This window comes from Pteronotus mesoamericanus, unplaced genomic scaffold (genome assembly GCF_021234165.1).
Source record: "Pteronotus mesoamericanus isolate MK-2021 breed Mesoamerican mustached bat unplaced genomic scaffold, CSHL_Meso_final contig_181, whole genome shotgun sequence".
Lineage (NCBI taxonomy): Eukaryota > Metazoa > Chordata > Mammalia > Chiroptera > Mormoopidae > Pteronotus > Pteronotus mesoamericanus.
The window spans coordinates 5,122,103-5,136,585 of record NW_026555077.1 but is presented as its reverse complement, the minus strand read 5'-3'; the positions used below and the strand labels follow the sequence as shown (position 1 = coordinate 5,136,585).

General features: G+C 33.1%; 2 protein-coding genes across 12 annotated transcripts in view; one reads left to right on the top strand and one right to left on the bottom strand.

The window, feature by feature from the left end:
* The window catches only part of FUBP1 (far upstream element binding protein 1), a 37,035-nt gene extending 26,057 nt beyond the window's left edge, over positions 1–10,978 (top strand). For 6 of the 9 annotated variants that reach the window (XM_054566889.1, XM_054566887.1, XM_054566888.1 and 3 more), the window contains 3 exons: positions 1,228–1,302; positions 5,736–5,881; positions 6,258–7,606. In XM_054566889.1, the coding sequence (XP_054422864.1) occupies positions 1,228–1,302; positions 5,736–5,881; positions 6,258–6,266 (230 nt within the window). In that variant the 3' untranslated portion in view covers positions 6,267–7,606. Of the gene's footprint in view, positions 1–1,227; positions 1,303–5,735; positions 5,882–6,257; positions 7,607–8,471; positions 8,519–9,436 lie in introns of those variants that run through there. The other 3 variants (XM_054566891.1, XM_054566890.1, XM_054566884.1) reach the window with 2 other exon arrangements.
* A 78-nt stretch (positions 10,979–11,056) lies between these two features.
* NEXN (nexilin F-actin binding protein) overlaps positions 11,057–14,483 on the bottom strand; it is a 45,572-nt gene continuing 42,145 nt past the window's right edge. For 2 of the 3 annotated variants that reach the window (XM_054566881.1, XM_054566880.1), the window contains 3 exons: positions 12,917–13,102; positions 12,095–12,452; positions 11,057–11,999 (listed from right to left, as the gene is read on the bottom strand). In XM_054566881.1, the coding sequence (XP_054422856.1) occupies positions 11,986–11,999; positions 12,095–12,452; positions 12,917–13,102 (558 nt within the window). In that variant the 3' untranslated portion in view covers positions 11,057–11,985. Of the gene's footprint in view, positions 12,000–12,083; positions 12,453–12,916; positions 13,103–14,483 lie in introns of those variants that run through there. The other variant, XM_054566882.1, reaches the window with a different exon arrangement.

Here is a 14,483-nt window from a genome sequence, read left to right as displayed (position 1 = left end):
TTTCATCCCTCAAGATGGTATCTATGATAACTTGGTAATACCGGTTTATGCCAGGTTTCTATACCATAAAATCTTCATTTTTATCTTTCAAATTAATATTTTTTTGAGAGTTACAGTGAGACTAGACCACTATTCGGTATCTCATTGAACTTCTACCCATGGCCTTCACCTTCATTGAATAACACCTGCTTCATTCAGCCACAGCTATGGTAATTTCTGTTTCCCTCATTCATTTTACATTTATTACTTGATATATTTACTATGAGGAAGAGCTTTTATTCCCTTCCTGTTTCTATCAGTATGGATTCCTGTTTTATTCAATGGATGGGTTGTATTTTATTTATTCATTTATTTTTACTGTATTTTTATTGTTTACACTATCACAGATTTTTCCATTCCCCTCATCCCTTCCCTCAGGCCATCACCACATTGTTTTCTGTGTATATGGATTATGTATATATGCTCTTTGGCTAATCCCTTCACCATCAATAGGTTGTGTTTTAGGCTGTCTTTATTATTTTGATTACCAAATTATCCTAGATTTGTCCAGTCAGGGGTACCTTCAAGATGGTTCCTATATCCTTTTGACATCCCTGTCATTCTTAAGCACTTTCTTGCTTTCTTGCATAAGATGCTCATTTTGTGCTTTCTGGTCTCCAGCCCTGGAATCAGCCACTTTTCCAAGAAGCCCTGATTCCTTTTAGTAGATGATGGTATTTAGAAACCAAATTCAGCATGTTTACTGAGGCATCATTTCTTCTAGCTCCTTTCAGCATACATAGCTATGTAATTTACATACATGCATTCCTACATAAACATAACACATAAATACCCATATATATTTTTTTTTTTACACTGTACAGTCATATCACCTACAATTATATTCTTGCACTTCAAGGTTCTCTTCTTACTTTTTCCCTTTTAATGTTTATAAGTGGTGAAGGACCTGGTATCCTTGCTATGTTTTCTTATTTGACAAGTGAATCTACTTATATGCTCAATGTAAGTACTCTTCCAAATACATAGACCATCTTCTCTGTCCACAAAAGCTGTAACCCAGTGTACACCAGCAGGGATACCACTCACGCAGCACTTCCCCTCCCTCCCTCTCTCCGTCCTTCCCAATGGCAGACCACTTCCAGTTCTCCCACTCAAGGAATAGGAGGGTAAAGGTCAAAATTGTCTTTTAAAATGTTGATCTTTTTTTGTTTGTTTTTCTTGAACAAGGAGATCAACAGAATCCAGCTCCAGCTGGACCAGTTGATTATACTAAGGCTTGGGAAGAATACTACAAGAAAATGGGTACGTTCTACATTTCTTTTTTTTATACATTAAATTGTTATGCAGTCACAATTAATTAAATTGAAATATTCATAAATATCACCCTAGAAGGTTGAAGATATCAATAAAGCTTGTTTGTATCATGTTTTTATTTCGACTTTCATTAATTTTAAAATCTTAAGAGAGTAATTGAGCAAGAATTCATTCCAAAATCACTCAACTTCCAGGCATTTCAAGGTCATTTTGAATAATAATTCTTAAATTTGTGATTGCATAACAAGGAAACATTTTTATTTCTAAATCCTATTTGTTAACCACTTACTAATTAAAAATCAAAATTTCCCTGCTGGCACATATAACATTGAATATTACCTACGTTTTTGTCAAAAGACAATTATATATACGTTAGTAGCCAGAATAGCATAGGTTAAATTCTAGAATTGCAGAGAAGAATTGGTTGCAATATTACAGTAGTATCGCCCCGTAATCCACAGGGGATACAATACATTCCAAGACGCTCAGTGGATGACTGAAACCAAAGATAGTACTGAACCTTATATATACTATTTATTCCTATACATACATGTCTGTGATAAAATTAATTTATAAATTTGGCACAGTACAAGATTAACAACAGTAATTAATGACAATATAAGTAAAATAAGGATTACCTGAATACAAGCACTTAAAATACTGTGACAATTGATCTCATAATTAAGATGGCTACTAAGTGACTAAGGTGCAGGGAGCATATACAGTGTGGATATGCTGGACAAAGGGATATATTTCACATGCTGGGTGGGAGTGTGATGGCTCTAGATTTCATCACGTTACCCAGAACCGTGTGCAGTTTAAAAACATGGTTTGTTTATTTCTGGAATTTTCCATTTAATATTTCTAACCATGGTTGACTGTAGATGAGGGGGGATATTGTATTTTTGCTCCAAAATAATCAGTGAAGTAACTTAACAGTGACAGAGGAAGTTACTTTAACATTTACATGTATGGAAGAAGAGAAATAATCACCTAGAAAGACCATTTTCTTTTAGTAACTGTAGAAGACCGGTAGATACTTAGAATGTGATTGCAGGAATAACAGCTAGGAATCTTGCCCCTCTGGTTGTTAAGTTCTAGTGGAGCATACAATTATTAAGTATTTTGCAAATATTAATATAAACTGCTGTGAATTAAAAGAACTGTATCTTTACTGACACTTTACAGACTGAGAAACAGGTCACAACTAAGTGGTGGAATCAGACTTTGATTTCTAAGAGGATCTAAATCCCAAGCATGTCTCCAAAATTTGCCTTTTTCACAGACTATTTAGAATGTGATATTTTACTTCCAGACAAGTGGGATTTTTTGTTTTATTTTGTTTTTCAGATGCTTATGCTCCTGGTCATTTACAAGTAACACAACTTATACCATAGCCAGTGGTCATAAATGAAAGCTAATCAGATAAACTTGCCCACCCTTCACTGGTATAGAAAGAAAGTATACAGATAATAGAATTTTTTCATAAGATACAGTCTACTTGTGATTCTCAAAGTAAATTTTAATGTCCTTTTCCACAGAAAAATATTTCCAAAAGGGTAATTATATTAATCTTTATATAAAGGTACATATACCTGGTGATAAGGATTTTTTAAAGAAAGAAAAATAATTGTTCCTGTTAGAATGACTTTTTGGGAAAGTTAGGCTGCATGTTATTCTTGACGCTATAACAGATTGATTAATATATGTTTCTTGACCCAGCTTATTTCAGGCTGTTAATTTTATGAGTAAAGTGGACTAGTGGAGTAATTCCCTGTTGTCGTACAGGAAAAATTAGATTGTCAGATTTTTAATGATAGATACAAGGTCAATTTATTTTTTCCCATTAAAGTTCTTTTTGTAAATGATGGGTTGCTTAAATATTCTAATAACAAGGTGCATTGCTTGTCCTTAAGATCTTTTTAGAGTAACCACAAATAAGCCTTAAAGCATTGAACTAATAACAGTTCAATCTTTGAGATTTTTAAGTGAAATGAAAGAAGGAATGAAATATCAGAGGACAAAGATATTTATCTCCAAACCTAACTCCTTTATTTGGAAAGGCTGAGTTTTACTTTCCTGTGGCAGAGCTAGGATTTCCTAGGATTCTGCATGTCCCAATTCCCAGTTAGTGCCCTCTTGACCAAGTGAGGCAGGCTTTTGCAGCTTTTGAAGTGTAATTTCAGCTTTTCTTGTCAATAGAAAATTTGTCACCAAATTTTCAGCAAGAACACCAAATTTGTCATTGTTGCTTCTTAGTAAATAAACCTCTGTTGAAACATGCAGGGTAACTTTTTAAATTAGTTTTGCTTTCTGAAACAATTTTAAATTTCCAGGCTAACTCTTAAGAGAATTGAGGGGAGAAATTCTTAAGGATGAGATTCTAGAGAGTTAAGAAAGGGAATTTTAAGTCGTATAAGCAATGGCAGCATTCCGGTGGGGGGTTGGTATGGATATTGTTGAAGCTAGAATGAAGGAAGCTATTTAAATAACATTCTAAAGAGAACAAACAGGTTTTCAAAGTAGACAGTCAGTTCCTATTTAGAAGATCGTAAGTGAAGGCATTTTGGAAAAAAGTTTGACCTGAGAAAGGCCTTTATAATGTTAAGGACTGATATGGTGGGCTTGAACTGTTAGCATGTGGTATATCAAGCTTAAAAGTGGGGAGAGAGTAGTTTGGGGAACAATGCTGGTGTATAGAGATAAGTGAGAGTGAAAATCTGTTCAAGGCTGGCTCTTGGGCTATAATAGAATGTTACAAATGAATTGTAGAGCAAGTCTTACCTGTTAAATGAAATTAGGTTAAAATAAAACTATATATTGTGAAGCTATATGTGAATATTGAGTGATAAACTACATTATATAACATCAAAATATTTTTTTGAACTGAGGAAAAGAATAAAGGGGGAGCAAGTTAAGGACATACCCAAAAAACGGCAGAGGGGTACAAGAGACTAAGGGACAGCTAAATCATAATTAGAATAGATAGGAAGAGTTCTTTCCCTACTTTCTGCAGGACAAAAATGAATTACATTTACCATTCAGATCTGAGGAATGAGATAAGTTTTTTTTTCCTTAAGATGGCTTCATTGGAAAGCCAAATATTTGATAGCCTACCATGTGTTTCTTTTTCACGTGGATATTTGAATGTTTTCTTTCTCCCCAATTTTTTATTTCAAAAATTTTTATGCCTTTAGAAAAATCGGAAAAGCAGAACACCAAGTACTCATTTATATTTTCTACCACATTCACCATTTTTTTTAAAGTTTGCCATAGGTATTTTGTGTGTGTGCATGTTTTTTGTTCCTGAGCCATTTCAAAGTAAGTTGCAGACTGTTTGCTCTAAATAAGTTATTTCAATAATAGGAACACACAGACCATATTTATTTTTCCTGGTTGTCAAAAAAGTGTTTCTTGTAGCTATTAGTGTGTAGGAATTTTGTTTAAATCTGGAGCTTGTCTAAGGTTCATGCACTACATTTGGTGGTTATGTTTCTTCAGTCTCTTCAGAAAAGTTGCCCTACCTAGTAAAAATACCTGCTCATGAAAGCTCTTGAATTTTGTTTCATTGATTTTGTTGCTTAGGACCTCTTCGGTAATTGTTCTTTATTCCCTTCATAAGACTATTTTTAATAAAATTGTGTTGTAATTTGAACACACTGTATTAAAACTTTAAACATCTTATTACAGAGTTTCTTAAAGGTTAGTCTTATGTACATAGTTTATAGGTTACTAATCAGGAAACAGAAATCTTAGCCAGATCTTAAAATAATAGTCTTTAAGTAATAGCTTTTAAGTGGATTATTTGGTTCCTTAAAAAATATTTTTTCTCTATTGAGGATTTGCATTTTATATAAAACCTGTACTGTAGCATATCCAAATGAATAAGAGATCAAAAAAATAATGCCCTCCAGTCCACTAATCACTGCGAGGGAACCATAGACTGCTTACATGAATCATGAATGTTTAAAAAAAAATTATAGCTGGCCATGAGGTACTTTTCAAACTCAATTTAGAACATTAATAGTTACATTATGCCTACATTTTTACCCTTGTTAGTTAAAACTATGGATGGTGGATGGTTTTTGTTTCTAATAGCAATAAGTAGGGTAAGGCAAAAAAAAACAAACATTCTAAATTTTTTTTTTTAATTACAGAGTTGTTTTCTGACACTAGTGAATACTTAAAACAGAAGCCATTTTGATCCTCTGATTTTTGTCTTTATCAACTGTACTTACAGTAGATAAAATTTTGTATTAAAATTGAACAGGGCTTTTTTTAGGTCAGCAAGGGCAGACACAGGATTATTCAAAGGCTTGGCAGGAGTCTTACAAGAAGCAAGGTCTTGTCTTTACTAGAAATGAGCTGCTTTTAATTTAGGCTTTTAATTTGTAAAACAAAGTGTTCTGTTTTTTTCAAAGGTCAGGCAGTTCCTGCTCCTACTGGTGCTCCACCAGGTGGTCAGCCAGATTATAGTGCAGCCTGGGCTGAGTACTACAGACAGCAAGCAGCCTACTATGCCCAGACAAGTCCCCAGGGAATGCCACAGCATCCTCCAGCACCTCAGGTATAATAAATTTGCTGATATGTTAAAAACTCCAATCATGTTTTCTGCATGTTTACTGTCATGTCTGTTTGGGATTATGTTTGCCTTTTTCATTTAAATATGGCAAAGTATAACTAAATGAAGGACTGTCATATACTGTTTGGGTTTTTGGTTTTTTTTAATAATGCTTTCTGGCATCTGAGTGCTGAATATTTGTATAATGCCTTTCATTTTAAAAATAAATTTTTTTCCCCCAGGGATTTGCAAATCATGCAAGAAGCCACCACCATTTATATTAACCAGTTTTTCTTTCTTAAAGGATTCACTCCTGAGTTAGCTCCATTTAAAGGATTTTCTTTAACTTTTTGTGTATTTCTTATGTATCTCTTCTGCACAGGGCCAATAATAAGAAGTGGACAATACAGTATTTGCTTCATTGTGTGGGGGAAAAATACCTTTGTTAAATATATGGATGCAGACGACTTGATGAAGATCTTAATTTTGTTTTTGGTTTAAAATAGTGTTTTTTTTTTTTTTTTTTTTTGAAAATGTACAAAAATATCTATCACTACTGATAGGAGGTTAATATTTCTGTGTAGAAATGAAAATTGGTTTGTTTTTAGTATTTAGTGTAGATGTACACATTCCAGCAAATGTATTTGCAACTATTATGTGGTCAATGCTTTGTGATATAAATGTACTTTTTCAATGTATACTTTCACTTTTAAAATGCCTGTTTTGTGCTTTACAATAAATGATATGAAACCTCCTGTGTCGGTAAGTTGGATATGTGGGTATTTGAAGGATTCATAATTTCTTAGCAATGATAAGATACATAAACACAAATATATAAGCTTTCCCCATGAACTATTAATTGAATTTTTAAACACTGGCATGTTTTTTCCCCCTTGCAGTATAGAAATAGATTGGAGACTCTTTTCCATTTATTATATTTGGCTGTTTCAGCACAAGTAATCCTGATATCTTCATTTTTTTCCTTCTGTTTGGTTAAAAACTGCATGTGTGTACAATGATCTTTTGGCATACTTCCATTGCATTAACAGTGAAATTTCCTTTTATACATGGCCACTGTTTCAGACCTGTACTGCTGCTATAACAGTTAACCTTTCTGTTCTTAATTTGATAATTACTTGATTTCCAAGACTGTTTCAGCATAACTAATTTTAAACAGTTTTCAGATAGTGAATATGAGTAGCTTAATAAGAACAGTTCTTTCATGTAAAGCAAGTCTTTCAATGTATACGATATTAGTATGTTTCTTCCTAAACTTAGGGTAGAAAAGTGAATAGTATGCAAAAAGTATAATAGCTACAATGCATCTGCCATTGAAATACTATTGGCGTATGGAAATGTTCGAGCTTTTTTCTTTTCTTTATTTTTCTTTTTGCAGTATAGATAAGCTTTGTTTTGTAAATGCACAAGTCCAGTCATTGAATCAACTTAATTTTTTTATGTATTTGAAATCATTTTATAACTCTAACACTCATGCTGAAGTTCTGATATTTTGTTGAAATCCATTGTTTTACTCTGCATATTTGTTGGCTCTTTGCATATTAATATATTAGACTACATGCAAATACAGTCTGTCTTGCCATTGTCTGTTGAAGTGCAGGTTTGATCCAGCCAGTATAGAACTAGCTCTGTAGGGGTGAGGAGGACTGTGCTGTGTATCATCCTTGATTGTGTTCCTTCAAGGAGCATTGCACTGTAAGTACATCAGAATGACAAATTGATGAACTGCAACAGTATCTTTTTGTCAATGTTCCACATAATGTAAATGCCATACTTTGTGTGAATATTATGTTGGAATACAGTGCTGATATCTTGGAAAACCATAACTGCTTCTTAATTTAACATAGAATAATACATAGGTCTGTTTTTTTTTTTAAAGTGAGCTTAATGGGTAAGTATTTTTTATATGCTTTAGCTATAGCTAAAGAAAATTGATCATTAACAAAGTTGAATAGTATTACTCATTGGTGCTCCTTAAATATATTGTTTTTCAGTGTGAAATATGCATATTTTATATATTAATAATGAAAGAGTTGAAATGTATCAGACAGAAGTGGTTTTCAGTTTGCAAATATTTAAAGCAATGTAGCAGTTATAACACCATTTCATAAATATTTATTCTTTCATTGAGGGGGAGCACCATTTGTTGTTTTGAATATACTGTAAAGGAAGATGTACAAGAAGATTAATGCTGAGATTACCTAGAGTAGAAAATTAGCAGTACAGTTCATTGTGGATAATTTGAAATGTTTTTGATTGTTTTGTAGAACTTAGAGTGACTTCCCTTACCCTTACGTAGATATGGATATGTAGTTCTAGTTTGAAGCTTTACAGTTAAGGAGTTAGTTATCTGTTATCTTTAAAGAGTAGGGTATTGACATGAACAATTTCAGTATTTTGCATGATACTGTTTTATAGATGACCTTTTAGGAAAGTGGTACCTTTATTAATTAAACTGAAGAAATAGTTCAGTTGGATTCAGTATCATAACTCACAAATTGGAGGCTGTTGATTTTGATTCATTTAAGGTTTAAAATCTTTATTAATTGCAAACAGTGCAATTATTTATGCTTCACAGTGCCTTCCCAGACCTTCCACCTTAGGTTCTGCTGCAAAAAGCAACAGGTAAGCACAACCTAAGGACATATATAAATAAATATTTCAGTACATTAATGTTGTCCCTGTGAGGTTTTTGTGGTTGTGTATTCAAGAGCAATCTGCTACTGCTTCCCCAAAGTGTATTTTGTTTATTTATGCTACTATTTCAGTGGAAAGTCTGTAAGTTGTTAAAACAACTGTTTACATTTCTGGGTAATGTTTTTTTTTTTCTTTTAATTTTTTTATTAAAATGAAAGAAATGAGTGGATTGCTGCTGTAATTGAACTACATCCAAACTTTTTGTAATCTTTTCCCAAATATAGTAGAATTGTTAAAATTAAGAAAGGACAATTACATAGATTTTAAGATTTAGGAAGTCACTTGGTCAGAAACTTCAACAGCCTTCACAATCTGTTTAAGATTGACAGGACATTTTCTTTTCCCTCCAAAGAAATGGAGTCTGTTTTTTTCTTATTCTTGAACTAGATTCAGTAAGGACATTATGGGTGAGAGTTTTATTGTGACTCCTTTTTAGACAATTCGGGTTTTATAACTTTTATATACACTGAAAAAGGAAAAAATTATAAAGAATACTGGCAGTATGTTTTGATAAAAGGCATGTGCATCAGTGAAATGTTAACTGTATAGCAAATAACTTTTCATAATCTGTATAGCAACCAGTATTTTTCTGATTTATAATACTTTAATAACTGACGCTGAATTTATTTCATTTTTTTTTTTTCTTTTTGCCAGTTTAAAATGTTTGTGTGTTCTTATAGATGATTTTAACTGGTACATATTTTGAGTTAAGATGAATGTTTTAAAGCAGCATCGTATCAATTTTGTTTATTCAATTTCTAAAATGTGCTGATCCTTTTAAAACTCCTGCTTATCTCTACAACAAAGAAAAATATTCAAAAATACTGCCTTCATTTTCACACACAGTGCTGAAGATGCTGCAAGCACCAAATCATAGCTCATAAAATCAGGTCCTGAGATAGTTACCCATAAAGAGGAATCCTTTGAGTGTATGCCATTGGTGAGCCGATGAGCATGGACCATAGAAGGGCTCAATGTAGAAGGTAAAATTGGCGAATCATAATTGAGAAATATGAAATGTATTCCCATACATAATATGGTATAGGGTGTAATGTACCTGCTTTTGATCACTTCATTTTTAAGTGCTATTCACTTGCTCTTAAATGTTCCATGAACTGTTAAGTTTCATAAGTTATGTAGTTTGCACCACATTTGTGTGTGTGTGTGTGTATGTGTTTTGATAGTCAATGATAGGTATGTTAAGATTGATGATATGAAGGAGCTCTTTGAACTTTAAGAGCTTGTCAAGATGGGGTTAGCTGTAGTTTGCATTTTTACAAAAGAATATATAGATGAATGCTAATAGATATTGGGGCATTGTTTCTGTCTTACGAGAATTTTTTATCATTACCATAAGCCTTCACTGATACTGCAAGCATTTTTTTTAATGGCGCTAATCTTAACCTTACAATAAATGGAAAGCAGAAAAGGTGAGCCAGTCGGTTTGAATGCAGTGGATGTTAGGAGTGTTAGAAACAATGTTTAGTTTAGATTGAAATTGAACTGATTTATTTTATTTAGCACTTAAAAACTTGACAATGTGTTTTTTTTTTCAAGATACCTTAGTGTGGTGGTGCTTAGAATTCTTATGTTTTGATGTTTCTTTTAGAAATGAGAAGTATGCTTTTATTTTTAATTAATGAAAATGGTTTTAATACTAAAACTAGTTATTTAATATTAGTTGTTTCTAAACATTGTAAAATATATCCTTAGACAAATACCTTGGTAGTTAATTCATATGGGTGGGTTTGGGTAGGAGTAGCAGAGTTCCTTAAGGGGGAAGTAGGAATATATGCAGAAGAGATAACATTTCATTTGTGTGAATACTCTGCCAGAGGAATCGGTTCTATCTGCAAAGTTATCTATGTCTAAAATAGGGGTGTAGAAATTGCTAATCAGTGAGGATGTATTTTTATTTTCTGAAAATTCTGCCTCATTTTAAAATGTATTTTAACAATACCTAGTTAATTTTGACTCTGAAAATAACCTTATTTTTTGTTTAGTCACTTGAGTTTTATTGCCACAGTATAAACTTCTGAGGAATTTTTTTAATTGGTTTAAATTGGTGCTTCTAGGAAGCACATAAATCCTAGGGTTTTATTTTCTTCATTGATACCCCTATAGAAACTCTTATATGTATTTGCGCATATATATATTTTTTCTTATGCATGCTCAATGCATTTTCGTCCTGAGAAAAGTGTTCTCTACAGAAACTACCCGTGTGTAAAAAGAAGATTGGCTTAAAATGGCTACTGTGATGGGAACAGTGTCTTAGGGAGATGCAGCTTGGACTTGAGGTAAATTGAATACTTTACAAACTGTGGTTTAGAGTTTGCTTTAATGACATTGTATGTAAAAGTACACATGATTGCTGTAATCTTGTTATGGTTTACTCAATAAAAAAATAAATGTACATTGATTAATATTATAAGGGAGTGTTTTGTCTCTTTTCTAAAATACTGAGACTTTTTTTTAATATAGAAGTTACTTTATTATGGGTTTACATTGTAAAATAAAACTTTCCAGAAAATTAAAATATAAAACAACTTGATAATAGAACATGGTAGCTAATTATTTACAAACTCATTTAAAGGCCAGAATTGAAACGTAAAGATTTTGCCTTTTTTTTCCTTAATCTAATCCTCATAGATCTTGAAACCTTCAATTACGTTGGAAGTGGTTTTTCCTGTATGACTACTAATAAAAGTTTCTCATTGAAATATAACTTGTTCAGGCAAGGTTCAACATCAAGTCTGAATATATGTTACACACATTTGAAAAGTACATTTAATATTATTTTCAACACTCAGAACTGTGTATCAGCAATGGTTTTCATCTAATTTTCTCTGGCATTTGTTTCTTAAAAATCTCTAATTTTTGTGTTTTTCTCCATGAATGATATACCCCATCCACCTCATACATCGGCTTCAGAAAGACTGAAACTATAACAGTCAAAATGATGTGCCTCTGAGGGAAAACTCCTACTCAAATTGATAGGTTCCAATTCACTGTCTCATCTCTTTCAGACTAGGTTTAGGTGTAGATAGCTCATAAAAGGCATTCTTTCATGCAAAATAATGTGTTTATGATTTTTAAACATACTGCTGTGAACTTACAGGAAATGCACAGCTTTTATAGTAGGATCTGATACAACATTTGAGTACATTTCCCCCTTTTCCTGTTAAATACACATTTACTTCTGCTTAATATGATGATGAGTCTGGTACTCATTTGGAAAGGAAAAAGGTGTTCTTTAGATGAGCTTGTGTTTTGAAGACTGTTATGAAAAGGAATAAGAAGTCAACTGGTTTCCTTTTTTGGCCCCGCCACATAAAAGATGGATGTAGTAAGAAAGTCGGAGAGAGAGAGAGAGTTCCAGGCAGAGGGAAGGGGAACTAGTAGTCGTCAGCTAAAAAAGAAGAAGAAAAGGGATTTTTTTTTTAAGGGAAAAAAAACCTTTAAATAGAATGTAAATATTAGATTAAAAGAGTGATTAATTCTTACTTTCAATTGTAAGAATACAGGTACTAGCTGCAGAGCCTTTATTGTTGACCGCTTTACACATATACTCTCCTTCATCTTCTGGGAAAGTTTCTGGTAAATAAAGGCAGTAAGTTTCTCCTCTTTCAATATATTGATAGTCTTCTCCATCCTGCAACATTTCTCCTTCAAACCACCATGTAATTTCTGGTTTCGGTTCTCCTGTTACTTTAACCGTAAATCTGACAGGCTCACTATCTACAACGGATACGTTTTTTAGTGGCTTCTTGAACCACGGAGCTCCTGATCTGGTTTGCTCTTCATCTTCAGTAGTGGAGCCATTCATGATGTTACCCTCTTCTTCTTCCTCCTCTTCTCTTTTCTATATTAAAATAAGTGCATTCAAGTTATCATTTACACTATAACAGCATTTTCTGGACAGTGGTTTAATGAGTCTTGAAGGTAAATGTATTTTTCCCCCAGAGTAAAGAGCATGTAGTATGATTGTGCACCACTTAACATCGGGGTATGTTCTGAGAAATGCATCATCAGGTGATTTGGTTATTGTGTAAACATCTTAGAGTACACTTACACAAACGTAGATGGTATAACCTATTGCTCCTAAGGTACAAACTTGTATAGCAGGTTACTGTACTGAATACTGTAGGCATTTGTAACTGGTATTTGAATATGTAAGCATCTAAACATAGGAAAGGTACAGTAAAAATAGAGTATGAAATGTTTACAAAACATTTCAGTGACTTAATAAAATGGGGTTTTTTAATCCCTCACAACTATGGTTTTTAAGACCATTTTTGAAAAATAAAGTATATGTTTGCCTGGTACCTTCTGTAGTGCTGCATCAATTTCCTTCTGTTCAAACTGCATACGTAGTAACTTTTGTTCTTCAATTCTTCTTTGTTCTTCTTCTTCTCTTGCCTTAGCCATTTGTTCAAATCTAGCTTTCATATTCACTTTATGAGTAAATGGAGCCTCACTTCTTTTTGCAGGCTTGACATCAACATCTTCTTCCTTTACAAAAGTGGGCCAAGAAAAAGAAACACTTGTTTTCCCCAAACCACTAAGAACTAAAGTGTTAATAGTTCTGAAGTTGTCATTTGTAGGCACAAAATAATTAACATTTTGTATGCACATCTGTGCCACACTACAGTCTTGAGATTTTCACTATGCTTTAGTTCGGGAAAGATAAAAGTTTTATTTGTGAAACCTTCTCTTTAATAATTAGAATACTTTTCTCCCAATGTAAAGGCCATACAGTATCCATGGAGTCCCAGTGTCTATTGCCCAAGCATCAGTGCTTGACAGTACTGAGTAACAGAAAGGGGTGGGGATACTATATATTCTAACAGAGGACTCCCTTTCCACGCCATAGTTTTTTTTGTCATTTTACTCAGTTAATTATTGTGTCTTTTAGATGAATTCCATCTAATAAATTTATTGATCAAATGGCAGAGAATAGTGCAGGTAGAATAAGTGGGAGAGTAACTTGAGAGGCAGTGGCAGACTAGGGGAAATCACTGGGATGAAGAATGGTTATGAGTCACCTAGGGGTAAGAATTGGGAACTGGAAATAATTACAATTGAGAGTGAGAGCAGTTTCAACCATCTGATGGCCTTAGAGAGTTCTAGTAGAGTGGTCTCATACAGAGCTTGTTAATTCATGGTTTCTAAAGTACTTTAGTCTTATTGGACAGTGTCAAAACCGCTTAGGTTTTCTGTGGGTCTGTCTGGAGATGTCACTATTTCTACAGTACAGAATGAGGAAATTGCTTCAGGGTTCCACATCCAACTAAAGTTTGAAACAAGCTATAAAATAGGTGCCTGTAATAATAAAAATCTTAATACATGAATGTTTTACATGAGTTTGAGATAATGCACCTCAGTTCCAATGAATTTAGAGGGAGGAATTAGAATAAGTTGGATAGTTTTCTTGTAATTAGATTTTTTTTTTTTAATGTCAGAAAATCCTAAGCATCAAATGCAGCCTGATACCTAGTGGGTAAATTTTATTATATGTGTCATAAAGAGACTACAAAAATAGATGTTAATGATAAGAATTCCTCTTAGGCTAATTGGGGAAAAAGTTATGAAACGTCTGTTATTTAGTACAATTGTTGCCAATCCCTGAAAAGCCAGGTTAAAAAGTGTTTACAGGAAATCAATCTCCTTAAGAGAATCATAGTAAAAATAACTTACTCTCTAGGTGCACTCTTAATAGGACATCAATACTCCCAACATGTGAATATTAAAGACAGTATAATTAGTAAGTACCAGATGAGTGGTACAGGTTAAGAGTGATAGCTTAACCTGAACTGAAATGGGATTCTTTGATTAGGGAAGGTTACGTGAATGAGTTCTTGAAAGATGTTGAACATAAACAGGCGACATTGAC